Source organism: Malus sylvestris, chromosome 17, assembly GCF_916048215.2.
Source record: "Malus sylvestris chromosome 17, drMalSylv7.2, whole genome shotgun sequence".
In the NCBI taxonomy this organism is placed as follows: Eukaryota; Viridiplantae; Streptophyta; class Magnoliopsida; order Rosales; family Rosaceae; genus Malus; species Malus sylvestris.
In genome coordinates this window covers 2,608,313-2,629,321 of record NC_062276.1, presented here as the reverse complement: position 1 = coordinate 2,629,321, position 21,009 = coordinate 2,608,313, and the positions used below count along the sequence as shown (strand labels likewise).

Sequence of the window (21,009 nt, the reverse complement as noted above, 5' to 3'; positions counted from 1 at the left end):
ATCAATGCCCATGAACGTTAAATCAATTTGAAATTTTAAGTCGTATGGAATTTAAAACAATTATTAATTAGCTAAATTGCAAGAAAAATAAGTAAGAAAAAAGAATTAAAAATAATAAAAGGAGAGTATAAGTGTTTTCGCAAGTGGAGAGAGACTGATAGAATTTTACTCACATGGGTTGCTACTTTTGTTGTAGGATCCACTGTTTTTTAGAACTAGATATAGTCCGATTTTATGCTACCCAAGAAAGGAAGTTGCTAGCACCAGTGGTGAATCTAGCCTCATTTTCCGACTCATTGGGGATGAAATTTCTCGCTAAGGCTGGAAATGTAGTAGCCTCATGAAGGGTAAAATTCTCATTGGGGATGCTTTTATACGACGTTAGTTTCTTCTGTGCATGATTCCATGAACTGTCGTCAGTAGTCCTCTCAATACATTATACATATAACATGAATTCGACAGCGAGTTTATTTAACGTTAGATAAACGCTTACATATCTTGGTTTTATATGTTTTCAACATTAAATTAAAGAGCCTTACACATTTTATCAGCTACTTTAACCCTCCTGATTTATCGTCTAGAACCCTAGTATTCTTGTTGAATGTTGTTTCATCTATAAGCAACTGCAGCGTTGCACACGACGACCCACCTTCACTCACAGCTTTCCTAGCCAAGTCAGCAAGCTCCTTCGCCTCCCTCCTCGCCTCCTTCCCCTTCTCTCCCTCCTTCAACTCTTTGATCATCTTCTCCAAACCCTCCGACTTCACAAACCCCTTCGTCGAACCATCGCACGTCTCCACCCTCAGCGCCCCCTTGACCTCCTCCACTACGAACTTTGCATTCAGCTGTTGATCCGCCATCATTGACCACGCCAGAATCGGCACTCCGGCGCATATGCTTTCCATCACCGAGTTAATCCGCTGTGGCTTACAAAACCTTGCACACACTCATGTAATAAAACCCGCTTCTGGTCAACCCTCTCTTTGACCACCATTTCCCTCTCCGTTACTCTCTCCTGAAACCTTTCAATGTCCCACGAGGCAGCCTCTGATGAGTACTCTTTACTTCTTATGACCCACAGAAATTTGACCATTGAGTTTTCCAACCCTAGTGCTATCTCTTGGATCTGTTCAGCTGACAGCTCAGCTTGTGACCCAAATGCAACATACAAAACCCTACTTCCTTCCTCCTGCTTCTTGTCCATCCAATCAAACCACGTGGCCTTAACGGATGAGGCCATGACAAGGCTAGGGTGGGCTCTAGCATAGAGAGAGTTTTAGTTATTTAAGGTTAAAAATATTGATAATTTAGATTATTTTATTATTTTTAATTGTTATAGCCACCCAGTAAGTAAATATTCTGAAAAATAGGACTACTTTTAGAAAAAGTAAAAGTTAATAAATATTAAATAAATTATTTACTTTAATCAATATCAAAATTTATTATTATTATTATATTTCAAATCGTACACACTGACACACACGTCCCAATAAATCTTTTTATTTGATTAGTTTCTAGGGAGTAGTCTATAGCGATTAGTTTAGGTTTCTTAGGAGTAGTCATCCGGTTTTAAAGAGTAGATTTAATATTTTATTATTTTAGGTTTCCTAGGAGTAGTTTATTATTATTTTTTCGACTTTTGGAGTACAACAGTGACCCTTGTTCACTTTTCACAAAGCCTTCGTCTCGTCCCATCTGCAGTTCACATAAACCAAACATACAAGTGAGAAAGTTTTTTTATTTTTCTCATCAATAGGTAAGTTTTTTATCACTTTATTCTTATGTCTTGATGATTTTATTTGTTTATTGCTTTAATTTTAAGAGTTCGTACTTTAAAAATTCAATTTCAAGTTTAATATATTTTTTCTGATAATTTGATAGATGGAGATGGAGAGTGAATTTCTAGCAGATTCAATGGTTGTGTACATTGAAAAAGAGCTTGCCGAAAAGATTGATTCAGAAGAAATAACAAAGGATTTCAATTTCATTAAGGATCAAAGGGCACAATTTGAATATGTACTTTTTCTTTTATTTGTTAAGTTGTTATGACAAGATTGATGATGTATGTTTCTTTCGGATTTAAATCCTCTCCTGAGCTTAAGGAGATGATCCTCCTGACCAAGACACGTGGGCCGTTGGATTAAAATCCAACGGCTATAATTATTATAACTTTAAAGAAACCCCCATGTTTGTAGCTGTTGGATTTTCATCAAACGGCCCACGTGTCTTGGTCAAGAGGATCCTCTCCATAAGCTCAGGAGAGGATCCAAATCCGTTTCTTTCTACTATAAGTTACAACTTCAAATGTTTTCTTTGTTAAATCTAATTGAAACTTGCTTTATTCATAGTTAAATTTCTTACTTTAAATTATTACTTTCAGGCTTGTTATTGTGTAACTTTATGTAAGTAACAAAAAAATATTTAACCATTTGATCTCCTAGTAATAATTTTAGTTTAGCCCATCCATCAAATAACTCCTAGCTCAACTATTGGGCTTATCACCGTGATCCTTGTGTGGTTCATCTTGCGCCAGGGGAAAAAAGGGCCCACGCACCGGACCTTGGGCCCAGACTCAGTGTTCCAATAGTCAGTTAACACAGGCTCGAGTTCGTAGAAACTGTTGACTATTATGCCGTAGCTGCGAGCCGCCGCTACGACAGCCATGACGTGGAACTCGGAAGCTTGAGACGCTTGTCGGTTATGATCGGCGTCCTTAAAGTTATCATTGAAGTCTTTTTTGTAACTTTGATCCAAGGAAACCAAGTCACGGTGATCAACTCGTCGTCAGACTCGGCTCTATGCAGGAGTCGGTTCTGGGCTACTAGGTTGAACGGCGACATGGCGTAGTTTCAGAGGCCGTAGAAGACGAATCTTGGTAACCTGAACTTGGCGGCGGAGTCGAGGGTCCACCAGAGGAACCCGTCGGAGATCATGAAGGTTATACGTGAAAGGTTGGTGAGGGCACGCTCGAAGTCGGACTGCATATGGATTGTGGCGAGGGCGAAAGAGTGTAAGAGGTCGATGAAAGGTAGCTTGTCGGTGCTTTCGATGCCAGCAGGAATTTCGGGAATGTTTTGAGGGAAAGGGAGGGAGATCACGGTGGCTGAGGTTTCGGTGAGGGATTGGTCGATGAACGAGCGGTTGACGGGGGTGGTAAACACGGTGACGCAAAGGCGGAGGGCAAGGTGGAGGAGTGGGATGGTGTGGCCTTTGGACATGTAGGGAAATAAAACTACGTGGCCGTCACCGTGTCCCTGCTCCGAAATTGAACCCATAACTCTTTCTCTCTCTCTCTCTAATATTTTTCCCTGAAAGTAGTCGGAGTCGTTCTGGTTTGTTTTGTTGTTGAATATTATAAACAAAACTAAGTTTGAGTAGTTAAAGAGGTAGGGTTATGTCCATATATATATATATATATATATATATGTATATTTATATTGATGTTTATACTGTATATATACAGATGTACTCGATGAATGAACGAAATGCACACAGATGGCTGGTTATGTACACATGCAAGACTTTTTTTAATTATATTTTGTAGACTATATGGTATCCTGGTTGATGGTTGAATTTTTTCTTTAGTAATTTAAATAAGAAATCCAACTTTCACTGTTAGTTGGTCTACAAAATATGATTCAAATAAATGATCTTTCTAACATCATTAAAAAAAAATTGTACACATGACTAGATGAGAATTTGTAACTATCATATCAAAGGTACGTTGATGAAATAATTGAAACTTTTTTGTTCGATTTAAGGGTAGAAAAATGGTTACTCGTTAAAAAAGAAACAAATTTCATCCTTCTATAATTTCATTTCTCAAAAATAAAATATTATTCACTTTTATTTGTAAAAAACTTTGAATATAGTCGATTATCCATTACAAATCAATCATATAGACCACACGGGGCTTAATAGCAGATATATTGTAATGGCTGATCATGCACTTCTTTTCTATATATTGTCTTCTGTACGTGAAGAAAAGGAAAAAAATATCCAAAAATAATAGTCTTGAACCTTCCATCGAAGGTGACGATGATCTAGCCTTCTAGCCTTCTAGGGCTGTTCGAGAGCGGAATTAGCACCTGCCTAAACCACACACACTTTCAAGTAACGTTCCTGTATAGACATCGGATATATAGAAGCAGGCTCAGCTTTTCAAGATAACATCGAGCATTACCACCTTGGTTTGCCTTGAGGACAAGCTGCTCTGTGGTGCTGCCAATGATCTCGTTAGCATGCTTCAGCCCACCGCAGTAAAACCGTCCAACGGAATCCTAAAGCCACGGGAAGGTTCAGTTTAGAAAGGGAGCAAGGGTGGTTGTTTCTCACATCCTGCATGCAACTAATTAGGTTTTGTGCATGAATTGTCGTCAAGTCTCAGCACATAAAACATGAATACGACAACGACCTTATTTTCAACGTTAAATTAAAGAGCCTTACACATTTTATCAACTACTTTAACCCTCCCGACTAATCGTCTACAACTTAGTGATCTTTTTGCATGTTGTCTCATCAATAAGCAACCGCAGCGTTGACCACGACGACCCGCCTTCACTCACAGCTTTCCTCACCACCTCAGCAAGCTTCTTCGCCTCCCTCCTCGCCTTCTCCCCCTTCTCTCCCTCCATCAACTCTTTGACCATCTTCTCCAAACCCTCCGACTTCACAAACCCCTTCGGCGAACCATGGCATGTCTCCACCCTCAGCCCCACCTTGACCTCCTCCACCACGAACTTTGCATTGATCGGCTGATCCGCCATCATCGGCCACGCCAGAATCGGCACTCCGGCGCATATGCTCTCCATCACCGAGTTCCATCCGCAGTGGCTTACAAAACCTTGCACACTCTCATGCATTAAAATCCACTTCTGGTCAACCCACTCTTTGACCACCATTCCCCTCCTCTTCACTCTCTCCTCAAACCCTCTAATGTCAAACGTGGCAGTCTCTGATGAGTACTGTTTACTTCTTATGACCCACAAAAAGTTGACCATTGAGTTTTCCAGCCCTAATGCTATCTCTTGGATCTGTTCAGCTGACAGCTCAGCTTGTGACCCAAAAGCAACGTACAAGACCTTACTTCCTCCAGTTTTTTGTCCAGCCAATCAATCCACGTGGGCTTATCACAGAGATCATCGTGCGGTTCATCTTGCGCAAGTTGGAAAAGAGGGCCCACACACCAGATCTTGGGCCCACACTCAGTGTTCCAATAGTCAGTGAACACAGGCTAAAGTTCGTAGAAACTGTTGACTATCATGCCGTAGCTGCGAGCCGCAGCCACGACAGACATGACGTGGAACTCGGAGGCTTGAGACGCTTGTCGGTTAGGATCGGCGCCTCTAAAGGCGTCATCGAAGTACTTTTTTGTAATTTTGATCCAAGGAAACCGAGTTACAGTGATCAACTCGTCGTCAGACTCGGCTCCATGCAGGAGCCTGTTCTGGCTGACGAAGGTGGACACCGACAAGGCGTAGTTTCCGAAGCCGTAGAAGACGAATCTGGGGAACCCGAACTTGGCGGCGGAGTCGAGTGTCCACCAGAAGAACCCGTCGGAGACCATGAAGGTGACACGTGGAAGGGTAGTGAGGGCACGCTCGAAGTCGAACTGCATGTGGATTGTGGCGAGGGCGAAAGGGTAGAAGAGATCGATGGAAGGGAGCTTGTCGGTGCTTTCGATGCCAGCGGGAATTTCGGGGATGTTTTGAGGGAACGGGAGGGAGATCACGGTGGCTGAGGTGTCGGCGAGATATTGGTCTATGAACGAGCGGTTGGCGGGGGTGGTGAAGACGGTGACGCAGATGCGGCGGGCAAGGAAGAGGTGGGCAAGGTGGAGGAGTGGGATGGTGTGGCCCTTAGACATGAAGGGAAATAAAACTACGTGGCCGTCATTGTGTTCCTGCTCCGAACTGGAACCCATAACTCTCTCTCTAATAGTTTTCGCTGAAAGTAGAGTTTAGTTGGACTCTTTCTGGTTTGTTTTGTTGATGGAGATAATAAACAAAACTAGTGTTGAGTAGTTATAGAGGCAGGGTTATGTCCATAGATATAATATATATATATATATATATGGATTCCAATTTTTTTGTTTTAAATAGAGATTAGGTGTAGAGCTCACTTCACATCGAATTTGAATGATACGAACCGTCTATTTTGTTATTCTCGATTCATAGATCATCCTTGCAAAAATTTAATTCAATCAGAAACCATTTGCCTATTTAATTATCAATATTAAATTTCATTGTTTCTTATATAACAAAGTATTCGTTCATTTCTTTAAACCCAATTAGATGTTTTAAATATTTTTGCAAGGATGATCGATACGATCCGAACCGTCTATTTTTCAAGTTGTACTTCATAGATCATCCTTGCAAAATATTAGCTAAATCGAAAATATTTAAGACATCTAATTGGGTTCAAATAAATGAACGAATACTTTTTTATATAAGAAACAAGAAAATTTGATCTTGATAATTAAATAGGTAAATGATTTCTGATTGAATTGAATTTTTGCAAGGATGATCTATGAATTGAGATTAACAAATTAGACAGTTTGGATTGTTGAAATTCGATATGGAGTGAGTCCTATACCTAATCTCTATTTTTTTTTCAAAAATAAAGATTCCTTTGCATAAAGGACATGTATATTAATTTAGGAAATATAAAATTAAACTATTTAATTACCGATGTGTGGTAAAGAAAATCTCAAGAAAAACATGATATTAAAACTGATTAGACAATTCACGTGTTCCACCACACCATCTTACACGCTTTAAAGTGGAGATTTATGGTAACGGGGAAAGTTCAGCAGTAGGTCTTGCTTACACCTAATTCTGGTTGGTTGGACATGTGTTCAAATTTTGATTAAAAATTAAAATTTAGACACGTGTCCAGTCGAGATTGGATGTAAGCAAGACCTAAAGACTCATGTGCAGTGAGCCCTACGTGATATCCGTACAATTTTTTCCTCTATTTTGCATACTTTTTGTTATTTGTATTTCTTAATTTTTATTTGATTTATTGAATTTGAAGTTAAAAAATTCATTGAATGTGCAGATGGAGAAATTAGGTATGTCGTAAATTCCCGGCTAAATGGTTGCTGAGTCGCTTTCGAACGGCAGACGGCGAATTTTCTCAATCATTCAAATCTTTTTGTTTTTTTTGTTTTTTGGCTGAAAATCTTGACAATCTTGACACTTTAGATTTTTTCACGATTAGATCTTTGATCTAAAAAAAACAAAAAAAACATGTCAAACTGTTAAAAAGCCCGTGGTATCCTTCTCTATCATGTTTTCAGGTGTCAGTGACTCAGTGTACAGCTACGAACATATTTTTGTGTTTGCAAAAAAAAAAATCGATGTGATACTAACAAATGAGTAATGTTATGAAGATTAAATTTTGTAAACTAAATGATATAGAAGTTGATGATTAAATTATTATTTAAACGTTGATAAATATGTTCATTTCCTTTTAATGATGTATAATTTAATTTGTAAATTTAATTTATAAATTTTATCTCACTAGTATTACTCCTAACCAAGGAAGAAAATATCGGTAATATCGGAAATATCGGTAGTTCGAAAACACGGAAATATCGATGGAAATATCGGGATAATATCGATATCGATAAAAATTACATGGAAACCACGGAAATTGTAAGAAAAACTTGGAAATTTTTAATGAAACTTTGTAGGATGTTTATTTAGTCAATTATCTATTAGTTTATCACAAAAAATTGGAAGGAAATGCATTGCATGATGGATTTAACTGATTTAAGTTGATTATATAGCGAGCTGGCAAACATTGTGAGTGTAGAAAATATGTAGTAATTAATGAAAGAAGTTTAAACACACCATAATCATTTATATATAATTAATTAGTACAATATTTGGAGGTTTTATTTAGGATATTAAAAAAAAAAAAAAAAGGGAAGTGAATAAAATGATGAAGAATAATGTGCCGAATTTGACACTTTAAATTTCTTACACATAAGCATGCGTCTAGGCGTTGAAGTTCCAAATTATAGTATATCAATTAACAATTGAAAATCAATACATTGAATAAGACTAAACTTTAATTTGGATGCCGATTATGTTTTTTCAAGTTTATATAAAGTAAAAGAATTGAATTTTGGAAGCCAGGAGTGTGTCAATTGAATTTTGGCCGGCGTGCAAGGTATCAATCTCTTCGTCTCGTCGAGTAGTACAACTTTCCTTTTTGTTTCACTCAATTTCGTTGAGTATTGAAAAAGTTATACTCATTTGAATCTTACCCAGTTTCCGGCGACCTCAGTGGATTTAGAGGCAATTTCCGGCCAAACCACAACGATTCAGACGTCGTGTGAGGTACCATTCTCTTAGGCTCTTCGAGGGCTACAACTTTCCTTTTTGTTTCACTCAATTTCGTTGCTTATTGAAAAAGTTATACTCATTTGAATCTTACCCAGTTTCCGGCGACCTCAGTGGCTTTCGAGACAATTTCCGGCCAAACCACGGTGAGTTGGCCGGCGTGCAAGGTATCAATCTCTTCGTCTCGTCGAGTAGTATAACTTTCCTTTTTGTTTCACTCAATTTCGTTGAGTATTGAAAAAGTTATACTCATTTGAATCTTACCCAGTTTCCGGCGACCTCAGTGACTTTCGAGGAATTTTCCGGCCAAACCACGACGATTCAGACGTCGTGTGAGGTACCATTCTCTTCGTCTCTTTGAGGGCTACAACTTTCGTTTTTGTCTTGCTTGATTTCGTTCCGTTTTGACAAAGTTATGGCTGTTTAAAGTGGGTGTAAATTTTCGACCGAAAATTCTGATTTTCTCTCCCATTGGGCGAGTCCCACATCGCCCATGTGAGGGCAGTGAGCAAGCAAATTTTCCTATAAAACCCACATCCCCCTGCTGAGAAAATCCAAGCTTGTTCGGCCTTTGGGCTATGATCAAGTGAAATATGTGTTGAGTTTTCTTAACATATTTAAGTATATTTTAGTATTATATCGCGATATTATTGATAATATCAAAAATATCGTGATATTATTGATAATATCGTGATATTTTGACGAAAATTATTTGGATAGTTAAAAAAATTTCGGACCTCAAAAAAAAACGATAATATCGGTGATATTATCGATATTTTCTTCTTGCTCCTAACAAAGATACGAGCTAACAGACCTGCAACAAAGATCTATCATTCTCGCGTGGATGTGTCAGACCTAATTCTTCCTCGAACAAAGCGAAAGACAACTACAATTTTAATTAGGATACAAGAGTAACAAGAAAATTTACAGAATCCCAATTCCAACTGCCACTTGGAGATTACAACATCGTCTACCCTAGTGAGTAACATGCAGATTTCTAAACACCGTATTTAACTGACAATAAAAACCTCACCAACGATTAGAGATATTAACAATTAAACAAACTGTACGTGAAGAAAAGGAAAAATAAAATCCAAAAATAATAGTCTTGAACCTTCCATCGAAAGTGATGATGATCTAGCCTTCTAGCCTTCTAGCCTTCTAGGGTTGTTCGAGAAGAAATTTTTAGTTGTGACTGGAATACAAGTAGTACATTATGTGTTTTAATATGAGTGATGAGAAATTTTATTTTTTAAGTTATTAACTTTTTAGTACATATATCTCATCATTTGTATAATGGCATGTGGTGTACCACCCCATATACCGGCCACGCTGAAAAATCTCTCATGTTCGAGAGGGAGACAGATTGTCTACCCTCCTGTTTGGATGCCCTTCCCATCCCCTCCTATTATGTGCGGTTACGGTTAAGTCATGTCAACATTTTATATTAATTTTTTTATAGAGATAATAAGACAAAAAGCAATAAGAATATAAAATATTGACATAATTTAACCGTAACCGCATAAAAAAGAGATGATGGAAATGACATCAAATAGGAGGGCAGACAATCTGCCTCCGTTCGAAAGTGGAATTATCACCTGCCAAAACCACGCACTTTCAAGTAACTTTCCTGTATAGACATCGGATAGAAGCAGGCCCAGCTTTTCAAGACAACATCAAGCATTACCACCTTGTTTTGTCTTGAGGACAAGCACCTCTGTGGTGCTGCCAATAATCTCGTTAGCATGCTTCAGCCCACCGCAGTAAAACCGTCCAACGGAATCCTAAAGCCACGGGAAGGTTCAGTTTAGAAAATGAAAAGAAAAGAAAAGAAATGGTCTTCCAGGAGCAAGGGTGGTTGTTTCTCACATATCCTACATGCAACTAAAGAAAACAAACTCGATGGTTTCAATCCCTCATCATTCCCTCACTTTTGGAAATTCCTAATGCAGTCAAATAACGGTCATGAAAACCCTCAACCGTGGATAGAATTTTTACCGCCTGCACAAATATGGATAAAAATACTTAAAAATACTTGCTAGAGAACAATGTAGTTGTTGTATAAACGGCTCAAACAATATCATTTTGCACAGGGATTGAATGAATAATTTGTATTTAAACTAATTCTCAATTAATTACTTGAAACAAGATTTTGGAAAAGGTTTTTGTGACTTAAAATATTAAAAACGAATTTAAAATAAAGATAATTAAATAAATCGACTAGAAAACAATTTAAAGAAACACTAGGGTTCCGTCGTCACCTTAACAATCCTATGTAGTTCTTCCAATTACTTTTGAATTACCCATGCATATTTTGAAGGTTAGGTTTGCCTAATATATATTCTATTTGGAACCTCCAACATAGAATGTATATCTAATATACAACCCGTCCGGACGTTTGTATAAAAAATGAACATGAAAGATTGACTAAGTTTTATGAAAACCCTTTGAAAAAAATGCAACCCTTAAGACGTGGTGTTCGTCCTAAAGTGAAATTACAATTATTAACCACAAGAAGCCAGCGTCAATTTCAAGGAACCTTCTGACCAAAATTGCATTAAATTACTTTTCTAAATATCCTAATGATCGCGAATCACTAACACACTTAGATAATTTAAAATGGTGATTACTAATTCAAAATATGCATGCATAATATCATAAGTAAATTGAAAAGAAACTACATATTCTTGCTAAGGCTCGTGGCCTCTCCCTAGCAAAAGAAACTAGCTACGAACAATCATAAAACAAAATATTATTAAAAATATGAAAAGAAAACACCTTGAAAATAAACTTGAATTGTCAAAGGCTCTCTAAAGTAGTGTGTCTCCTCCTCTAATACCCTAATGGTTAAATATCCGTATTTATACTACTACACAATAAAACCCTAAAAGGTCTTAGAATAAAACTAGGAAACATAATAAATTAATAAAACAACAACTAAAAAGTTTCCTATTTAAATTGAAATTCGGACTTATCAGAAAATCAAACTTTTGACTGACCAAATCATCTCCGATTTCATCCCAAAAGGTCTCTTTTGAAAGCTTAAGTCGTCCCCTACAAATCCTCAGAAAGAATCTTCCTCAAAATATGTCATATTGACCTCCAAAAGACCCAAAACGTCTAAAAACATCAATCTGAAAAAGCTACACGCTGGGCCTTTATTTCATTGCCATGATCAAACGGCTAAGTAGAAAAATCTGCAACTTTGAAACAATCATCTTGAAAGACTCACAAACCTCCTCCAATTTGGAATCACTCCAAAATTCTTCCATTTGATTACTTTATGCTCAAGAGGAAGTTGAATGTCTTACATTAGAAATATAATTTAAAGTATCAAAATTCACACAAAATAACTAATAAATTAATACTAAGATTAAAGTAAAATATTGACTCATCAACCGTCCTGCTATTCCTTGTCGAGGGCTTACATAATCATTTTTTGTCAGAGCAATCGATGTTATATTTAAGCAGTGATAATCGATCGTCTCCAACATCGAAATTACAATTGGAGTGAAACTCTTGTTTAATTAGTTCCTCACACCACCTAGTCCCCAAGTAAGACTTCAGCAATACTAGTAAAGAATGCATAGTATAATTCTTGCAATTATTAGGAAACTGTTAAGTGGAAGTAGAAAAGCAATCAAAGAAATATGTACTTGTAAAGTAGCTTTCCCTTGCTCCATTAATATATAGTAAGCAATTATCACCTACGTGACCTGCACATTCAAGAGATGGAATACCAGTACAACCCCGAATAAATCATCAAATTCTTCCTGTCAATGGTATTTACATTAGATACATGTAAATAGATTGTGGAACGTTCAGGCTAAAATCCAGAAGGGTAAACAACTAGCTAAGTTTTTGGCACTGGTCCGCATTTCTATGAGTACCTGCAACAACGAGCATCAGGTTGCGTTTCTATGAAAACCTATATCAAGTTTACAACTTACTTCCTGTTGAATCACATCATCAAACAACTGAAGAAGAGTGCCCCTTCCGCTGTCTAGTTGTTTGTCATACATAGACTGTGTTACCAAGTTCTGATATGCAACCAAGTTCTGCTGAAACCCGCAGCCAATTAAGAAGTGATAGGCACTGGCACATTAGTAATATATAATTAAAACTTATTCAATTAAGGAAAAACGATAAACAATAATGTATCATCCCCAAGCAACCAAATTGAAAAAGAAAAAAAACATGAATAGTAATAAGGAACTTTACGTGAAGTATATCATAGACAACGGTTAAAAAAAATTGTTTGCCTGGTTATTCGTAAAAGATGTGCCCAAAAGCGTGCAATCAACATGTCCACTCTCTCCGTGAAAAAGAAATCAGTTGTCTGATCAAGTCCAATGCCGTGCAGGAAGCTAATGTACTGAAATATGAAAACAATGCAGATTAGATCTCTAGAAACAAAAGGAGAGTGGAAGGAAAGAAAGGGAGGGTGGGAGGCTAGCTAGTATTTCCTGCATAAACAAGGAGGATGCAGATAATCTAAATGCGGCCAGTTCTACATAATAGCAACTCGAAATCCTAAAGGATTAAAATTCCAAATTGTTTGCAGTGTTGTATAATAAACTTGAACTACCTTATCAGCAAAATCTGGAAGGTTTGGTTGAGGATGCTCAGCGAAAAAAATCCTTTAAAGCTTCTTATCAAGCTACATTCAGCAGAAACAGTACTCGGGGATCGGCAAATGTGAATGACATGAACAGATATAGATGTACTAACGTTATCAGGTTTGTAATTAATGAACAAATATTGGAAAACATACTTGCGAGTACAAACATTAGATTCGTCAACCGTGATGGATAGATTTAGAAGATACTGGCCTGAATGCGCAACTTCAATCTCCTCATTAGTTGTTATCTTGAAATTACTCTTATCCATCACCTGTATCATAGCTAGCAATTTAGTCATCCTACATTCAAACTGGTTTCCCTTTGCATATATATATATAATCGCTCAATTCCAACAAGAGCTTTAATTTCTCCTCTCTTTTTTCATTTTTTCATGTTTCTTTCAGTTGTATGGGCACTCGAGAAAACAAAAACATAAACAAATACAAACTGAAGCAGCCATAGAACCTGAAATAAGCACGTCAAGAAATTCTTTCCCCGAAAACAACAAAACGTGATTAAACAAGGTAGAGAGGAGGAGAAAAAAAAAGTATGTGTTTTCATTTTCATTTTTTATTACAACCATATATTTACAATAAGAAGTGAAGAATTCAGGCTAATTCACACAATGAACCAACCGTAATAATTTGGTATGAACTCGTCATTTACAAAATTTAAACCTAAAACATTCTACCTTCTACGTACAAGTGGAGAATTTTAGTTTTTATATTATAACCATATATTTATACCAAGTAGTGGAAGATGTAGGCTAAATCACACAATGAGTCATTTACGGAAGTCGAACTTAAATCATTCCACTTACAAGTTTATATGGCAATACAAAAACACATCGTAGTTTATGTCAAGGCAATGAAGTATGTTTTGTTTAGGAAGGTGGACAAAAGGACAATAAAAAAATTTGTTAAAAGTTCCCTTGGGCTGCAAAGCCATCGCAACTTTTTCTCCTTTCTCGAATAGGGTCTCGAAGCCATCGATCGCAACCTTGCCTCGAACAGGACTGTGAAGTCATTGATCCCGATGATGTGGTTGTCTCCTCCGACATTCGCGCCCCTCTCAACCCTTCCACCGTCAACGTCATCGCCGTGGATCTCGATGCAGAGGATCCCATGACCGCTGCTGCCATTGCAACTTCTCATTCCGATGGCGTCAAGATTGTCTGAATGTTTTTTTGGCCGTGCAATTTTCTGTTGAATATACATGATTAAAGGATCCAGAGGATCTGGATAGAAGGGATCCAGAGGATTCGGATGGAAGTGATCCGGAGAGAATGTTGTTACTTTGCCCACATAAAATAAAGGTACAACCAAGCAACAACAAATTTAACCGGGAATTACAGGATGTATAAAACATTATAATCCAAACATACACAAGAAATCTTTGAAATTTCTAGATTACCAATTTATGGCATAAGAGACAGATATGCGCTTGAAAATTTTAGAGAATTTGACAAATAAATCAGAGCTACTTAAAACACAATGTACACTAACCATTAAACTTTAAGAACTATATATTAGTATGTTACATGTAAATTATCTTATACAAATTCTCAACCTAAACTCATTTGGCCTCAAATCGCCAAGTTTTGGTTAGAATAGTGTTATCCACACACTCATTTTTACTTTCACACACCCCTCTTAATTTTCGGACTTCAGATCAAATGAATTGAAGAAGATCAATGACGAAAAACAAATAAGGGTGTGTGGGAGGTATAAATAAGTGTGTGAATTACACTTTCCGTTTCCTTTTGCTTATTTCTCAAAACTCATTGCTTTACTATACCATCACTCAGGTGACAGGTGCCCACTTTCTATTGCCTGCCTCTCCCCCAAGTCAACTCTAGTATCACTCAAATGCCCGCTTCCACTTGTTTGACTCTCCGTTAATTCAACGCCGGCATCGGCAACCGGCACTCCCTTCCCGGCCAAACCAGCAGCAGTGCCAGCTCCGGCCCGGCATATCGGACAAATCGGTGTCCTCAAAAGCCACGCATCAACGCAATGGGCATGGAAGCTGTGCCTGCACAAAGGCAACAGCCTGCACTTCTCGCCCATCTTGAAGTTGTCCAAGCACACTACACAATCCACAGGGCTACTTTTGTAATTAGCTTCGTAATCATAGCTTGGAAGTTTCTCTACGTCGTCTTTCGACATGCACGTTGTGGCGGTGCCACTGGTGGCAGTTCTGCCGGCGGCCATGGCAGCTGCCGTTAAGGCATTGCCGCCAAGTCCTCCTCTTCTGAAAGCCCTCCCAACGATCCACACATGGACTAAGATCAAGAAGCCGATTCCGAAAAAAAACAATATTACTGACATGAAGATCGCCATTGCCACAATCTGCGCTGCAACACCTCCAATTTTGTCACTCATTGGAGCATAACTTTATTAACTTACTTCTCACCCAAGCAACCAGTACTGGTTGTATGAATTCAGCTCAACGAGAGTCTGAATCGAAGTCGAAAACGAATCAGATTCTTAGAAGAAGCCCTGGAAAGATGAAATTTGTTGGCGAGAAGAGGGATAGAGTATACTAATTTGTGATTGGACAAAGGAATTGATGACAATATAAAGTGGGATTAGTACCTAAAACACTGAGAAATAAGAAGAGTTATAATATAAATATAAAGGAGATAGGGTTAATCAGTCTTTATCGTGGAGTGGTTAGTAATGAACCAAATTATAAGAATTCAGACATAAAATCTTGGGAAGATTCACGGTTTAAGAGCTCGTTTAGAAGTGCTTTTGAAATGGCTGAAAACGTTTTTGGTTTAAAATGTTTTTAGAAGCACTTTAAGTTCTTTTGGAACCCACAAATATTTCTCTAAAGACACTTTCAGTCATTTTAAAAACACTTGCAAACAAGCCTTAAATCTTTCTGTTTGTCTTCCTCCTCTCTGCTCACTTTGATTTTCATGTTTTTCTTCCTTCATAAATTCTCTGGCCTAGCATGGGACCTAAAGTATTAAGTAATGATGCTTATCTTTAACCGCTTCAGCTACAAGCCCTTAAAAATAGGTCAAGTTTGATGCTCACAGATCGAGATTTTCATTACTGAAACAGCTTATGACATGTGAAATGTCACGCTAAGAGACCCTCTTGCAACAAAAGTGAGCCCCCCCGCATTTGGGGTGACACTGGGGTAGGGTTTTGTGAATCGGGGCTATACCGCTTGGATGTTAAGAGATTCGACAAATGACGTGATCGAACATCCCTACTCTGGTTTAGAAACGCAAAAGCGAAAGAGAGTAATAAACACATCATGATCACAAAATATCTAAAACCAAAGCTAATCGGTTGTAGTTGGCTAATCATGCATGGGCTGATTGGACTTTTCACCCAAAAATATGGGTGAGGAAGGAACATTGTCACTGTGTAAGCAGATAGACATCAAATGATTGAGTAAAAGAAACACCTCAACATTTCAACAGCAATGATCGGAGGAACAAAACCCAGCTGTAATATCGCGATGTGTGAAGAATATTATCGTAAAACTATGGCTCAACTACATGCTCCAACTGTAAGACCAAATATCTCAACCTTTCGAAGGATTTACAAGCACGAAAAAATGAAAAGAGAAATTGACCAAGCAAATCAAATCAATGGCAGATATAGGCCTTTTCCCTAAAGCTCATATATGTTGGAAAATGGAGATACAATGCTACTAAAGCTCGTGCGTGTTTCAATATAAACCTGTGTCAAGATCCCATAACAAGACCTTCCCGAGCGACACTGGTTACCCGAAGAACAGCTTGTGCACTGAGAGGCGAGAGTTTTGACTGACAAAAGTTCTCCCATGAGCTCGTTTCTGGGAGCTCAGACGCTGCTGCTGAGCTCGTTTCTGGATGCTCGCACACTGCTGCTGGAGGGGGATCATCAAATTTATCGTAAACAGTCTGCAGCTCCAGGAGGAGGATCCGAGCAGCCTCCCTTGACTCAGGAAGTTGGTCACTAAGCTGAGATGCAGCGATCTGAATTAATTTGTCAAACCCATACGCTTTAATACCTTCAACACCCTGTTGGCAGGACACGAGATGAGCATATAACAGGAAGAAATAAGATGCACCACGTCTAATTGAAGGTCTTGCAGAATGAGCTCTGCAATATACTTGTTCAATTTCTCGATGTACAAATATTTGATAACAGACAAGTTATTGGGCAAGGTACAACAGTATAACTAGGAACACTCAAGGAGAAGATCACATATAGAGACGTGGGTTGGAAAATGCAATTGAATTATAGAGGACAAAAGCACACGGTTACTGTTTTTGAGCATACATCACGTGTAAAGAAAAGTAAATACAAAAATAAGGAATAGATGAGCGAATCTACATAGTATAAGCATAGAAACAACCACATTCAATGAAACTCCAACAGTTACGCCATTTTTGTAAATTCCAGTTTGACGGCACGGGTCCTAAACTGTAAGCAAAAGCTAAACCAGTTTGGCAGCAGTTGAGGTAAAATAAGTCAAATCAGATTTCTCCTAAGAACTATTTAGCATCCTCAACATACCTCATATTTTCCAAGAACCAATCAAAACACCAAAACCAAATGCATGAAAGAAAGCAGATATCACTTCTTCTGATAAGAACAGAAAAATGAAATAAACAATCTTACCAGTCGTGGAACACTTCGACAAAAACACGTTGATGCCTTCGCTCGAACTCTAGGATTTCTGTTCTTCAGATATGGTTGCAACTTTGGTAACAACAATGTAGGGGAAACCCATGTGGTCATCGCTACTAAAGCTCTCTCAGCTGCCTCACACACAAATCGCTTGTCTTGTGACGACTTTAGAAGAAGTTGTGTAAGCTGCATGAGTCAAGATTGATCAAATTGGGGAAAAATAACTATGGATTAATTGCATATAAATGAAGAGTCCTTTACAAACAATGTAAAGCGATGCCACAGAAAAGTTTCATAGAATTCATGTTACCATAGGGTCCAAAGAATCAATCACGTGATCATTGTAGGCATTGAAAATATCTGCAGATGTCATTATAGCAGTTTTGCAAACAGCACTTCTTGGATTCTTCAGTGACTTTACAACAAGCGATATCACATCTCCCCTGTTGAACAAAATGATGACGATAATTAAATTGGACAACACTTACAATCATCAATAGTACATGAAACTTCTTTTGCTCACGAACATTATGTAAGAACATGAGACTTACAACATATCAAGCATGGCTTCCTTATGAAATATAGAAAACCGACGAACATTATTGAGTGCTTCACACACCAGAACCCAATCTTTAGACTCTAGTCCAGTTAGTAGTGTCTGAAACATCAAACACATCATAAAGTTACCTCGCACACAGAAAAATGGTGAAAGGTAAAAAATGCCAAGGTTTACACAAAAACACAACAAATACCTTGAGGCTCGTATCAACATCTTCTAGATCATTCAGATTCTCAGACTCAATGTATTCTACTTCAGCAATTCCAACCTCGGGTACGGAATTTGCAACTTCCTCGCCATTTATAGAAAGTGAACCCACTGAAGCTGTGGTTTTCTTCGGGCATTCTTCATGATTTTCATTAGCATTCACAACGACGGGCTTAGTCATGCCCCCTTTGCTAGAGCTTTCATTCTTCCTCTCAGATCCAGGTATGGTATTGAGATCTCTAAGAGCGTTCTCTGACATTGCTGCTAGCCTTCCAAATCTGAAACCAAAGAATTTCCACCATCGATAAGTCTAAATGCGGTTAACAATCACATAGCAACAGCACAAAAATCGACATAGAAATTCAATTCCAGTTGCTTGAAAGATCCGGAAAACGACAACACACTTCTCCAATTCTCCAATGCATTATGAAAGCCCTACTTAATAATGATAATAATTAAATCGGGAAACAAAAGATCATAAACGTTGAATTCGATCGAATTTCGACCGTGAACACGAAAACTCAAATGTACCGAAACAAACATCCACAATTCTCTACGCAGTAAACAATCGCCTAGCAAAAGCACAGAATCCAGATATCACTTCAATTCCGGTTGCTCGAAAGATCTAGAAAAATGGAAAATCAGTGAAAAAAACAACTAAATAATGACAATAATACACGAAAAAAATCATGAAGAAAATGAATAAACAAACATTATTCCGATAAAGCAAAACTTAACCAAGCAGAAGATCTAGGGCTCCAATCACTCCACAAAATCAAAAACAGTACTCGCAACAGTAAATCAATAAGCCTGAACGCGGATCCTACGATTTCCCCCTAAAATTCACAAATTATCATCCAACTCGACAGTGTATATATACACGTATACATACACTTATACCGATTCAATCGGAGCTTCGAAACGAAAACGAAAGCTGTAGAGCAAGCATCGATTGTATGAAATGTGCGTGCGATTTCGAATCGGCGAATGCGCATACAATCCTAGAGAGAGAAAGAGAGAGAGCGAGGAGAGAGAGAGAGAGAGTACCGGAGAGCGGAGCGCGAGGAGGACTGAGGCGAATGCGAGCGATCAGAACCAGCAAGCGTCAATGAGAGCTTTAGAGTGAGTCCACTCTCTGAGAAAATGGGAGGACATTAAATAATGGAGGTTCTTTTTTTTTTTTTTTTTTTTGGTAACCGGCGAGGACTTTTTGCGGTGAGGCAGGCGGACGAGACTTGGGACGACACCGTTTTGTGGTTAAGTGGGTAAAACCCGACGTGGGCCGGCAGAATCGGGGCCCTGCATGTGACCGCCTCCCAAATCACATTAATTTTGTTTGTTGCGGAGTTTGGCGTGGGATTCGGCCCATTGATTTGGGATCTAATTTCGAAAACGCCATTGCCTCGCAATCGCATTTATTGCCATCTTTTTGTACGAGATAGCTTTCGGTCCTTTCCTTGTATGGGAACCTTGATTTTGAACCGACGTTCCAACAGGAAAATGAAATTTTGGCGTACAAATTAAAAAAAAAATGCAAATGTTGGGTTGCTTTTGTCACGTCAGTCCTTTTTTTTTTAGAAATCGAGAAGGCTCACATATGTTTTTAATTTTTTCTTGTCTACTAGTGTGTGATTCATTATCGTCATAAATCAAATTCAAAACGTGATGTGTAGAATACGGACTTGAAATTCGTCCTACTGGACCACCTCATTGGTTGTAAATGTTGGGTTTAATGCTCTATTTTTTTAGGGAACTTTAACGAAAACATCTCGGTACTGTTCACTTTAACGAAAAACCATATTTTACATTAAAAAATCAATCATGGTACTATTCACTTTACCATTTATTTTGTCTTTATCGTTAAAACTCAAAGTTTTAAAACTTTTTTCATTAGTTTTCATTTTTTTTTTTATGTTTGTCAAATCTCTTGTAAATCAACCAAATCAGACCGCTTGGTTTGGTTCGGGTATCCATTTTCATTTTTAATTTTTGGTTGCAAGACAGAATCAAACTCTTTAGTTCGATTTATTCATTTCCAAAATTTTGATTTGATTGAACTTTATATTCAACATTAGTTATTACCGACAAAATTAAATCTTTTCCAAGCGTCCATTTTTTCATGTATCGAGTAATTTAAAATATCGCATAGTTCATGTGTATTATTTCGTATACCATTTTGGTGGCATAGGATATGGGCAAGTTCAATTGACCATACTATTGAGGTCGTGGCCCATACCTTTGCTTCCAACGGCAACACATGCGCGCCAAACTGTCGGTGCACCCGCCACTATTCCGTCATATTTATTTTCTGGCCATGGGAATGGGTTCTCTATGACTTTTTGTTTCTTTCTTGGCATTCATACATTTTTAGCTACGCAACACGTGTCTATTACTTAAGGGCTTACCCCCCTACGTAGTTTTCTTTTGTCTGAAATTTCGATTGGGTTACAATCAGTGTTTTAAATATTTCCAAAATTATTGATATTTTCGTTGAAATATTTGAATAATTAAGAATTTAATGGAAATAGGATGTTTTCATATTTCACTCTATATCAGTCAAATATAAGAAAATAAATGAATATCGATGATATTTACTGATTCATTACAAAATTATTGCCGAAATCAATTAC

The 21,009-nt window shown here is 37.8% G+C and overlaps 2 protein-coding genes, 1 long non-coding RNA gene and 1 pseudogene across 4 annotated transcripts; 1 reads left to right on the top strand and 3 right to left on the bottom strand.

Moving 5' to 3' along the window:
- Positions 1–551: 551 nt before the first annotated feature.
- On the bottom strand, positions 552–6,021 carry LOC126610414 (uncharacterized; annotated as a pseudogene).
- Positions 6,022–8,216: 2,195 nt separating this feature from the next.
- Positions 8,217–8,889, top strand: LOC126610597 (uncharacterized). Its single transcript, XR_007618584.1, has 3 exons — positions 8,217–8,348; positions 8,450–8,518; positions 8,620–8,889. It is a non-coding gene; the product is annotated as an uncharacterized LOC126610597 (long non-coding RNA).
- A 5,591-nt stretch (positions 8,890–14,480) lies between these two features.
- Positions 14,481–15,521, bottom strand: LOC126610590 (RING-H2 finger protein ATL39-like). Its single transcript, XM_050278693.1, has one exon. It carries the CDS (start codon positions 15,355–15,357, stop codon positions 14,773–14,775), a length of 585 nt encoding a protein of 194 aa, XP_050134650.1. The 5' UTR covers positions 15,358–15,521; the 3' UTR covers positions 14,481–14,772.
- An 861-nt stretch (positions 15,522–16,382) lies between these two features.
- On the bottom strand, positions 16,383–19,590 carry LOC126610589 (uncharacterized). 2 transcript variants are annotated; one of them, XM_050278692.1, is made up of 7 exons: positions 19,427–19,565; positions 18,911–19,004; positions 18,366–18,657; positions 18,165–18,271; positions 17,924–18,056; positions 17,605–17,799; positions 16,383–17,000 (listed from the first exon to the last, which is right to left on the bottom strand). In XM_050278692.1, the coding sequence occupies exons 3-7, from the start codon at positions 18,636–18,638 to the stop codon at positions 16,683–16,685; spliced, it is 1,026 nt and encodes a 341-aa protein (XP_050134649.1). In that variant the 5' UTR covers positions 18,639–18,657; positions 18,911–19,004; positions 19,427–19,565; the 3' UTR covers positions 16,383–16,682. The 2 variants fall into 2 exon arrangements, with proteins under 2 accessions (XP_050134649.1, XP_050134648.1); XM_050278691.1 differs by lacking the exon at positions 18,911–19,004 and having other exon boundaries at positions 19,427–19,590.
- Between the last annotated feature and the right edge of the window lie 1,419 nt (positions 19,591–21,009).

Excerpts from the sequence above, each read along its gene's own strand:
- LOC126610589 (XM_050278691.1), bottom strand. The coding sequence starts at position 18,638 with ATGTCAGAGAACGCTCTTAGAGATCTCAATACCATACCTGGATCTGAG. Across the intron at positions 17,800-17,923 it reads TTGATTCTTTGGACCCTATG|CTTACACAACTTCTTCTAAA; the intron begins GTAACATGAATT and ends TGACTCATGCAG. Across the intron at positions 17,001-17,604 it reads GTCGAAGTGTTCCACGACTG|GGTGTTGAAGGTATTAAAGC; the intron begins GTAAGATTGTTT and ends TCCTGCCAACAG.
- LOC126610590 (XM_050278693.1), bottom strand. The coding sequence starts at position 15,357 with ATGAGTGACAAAATTGGAGGTGTTGCAGCGCAGATTGTGGCAATGGCG.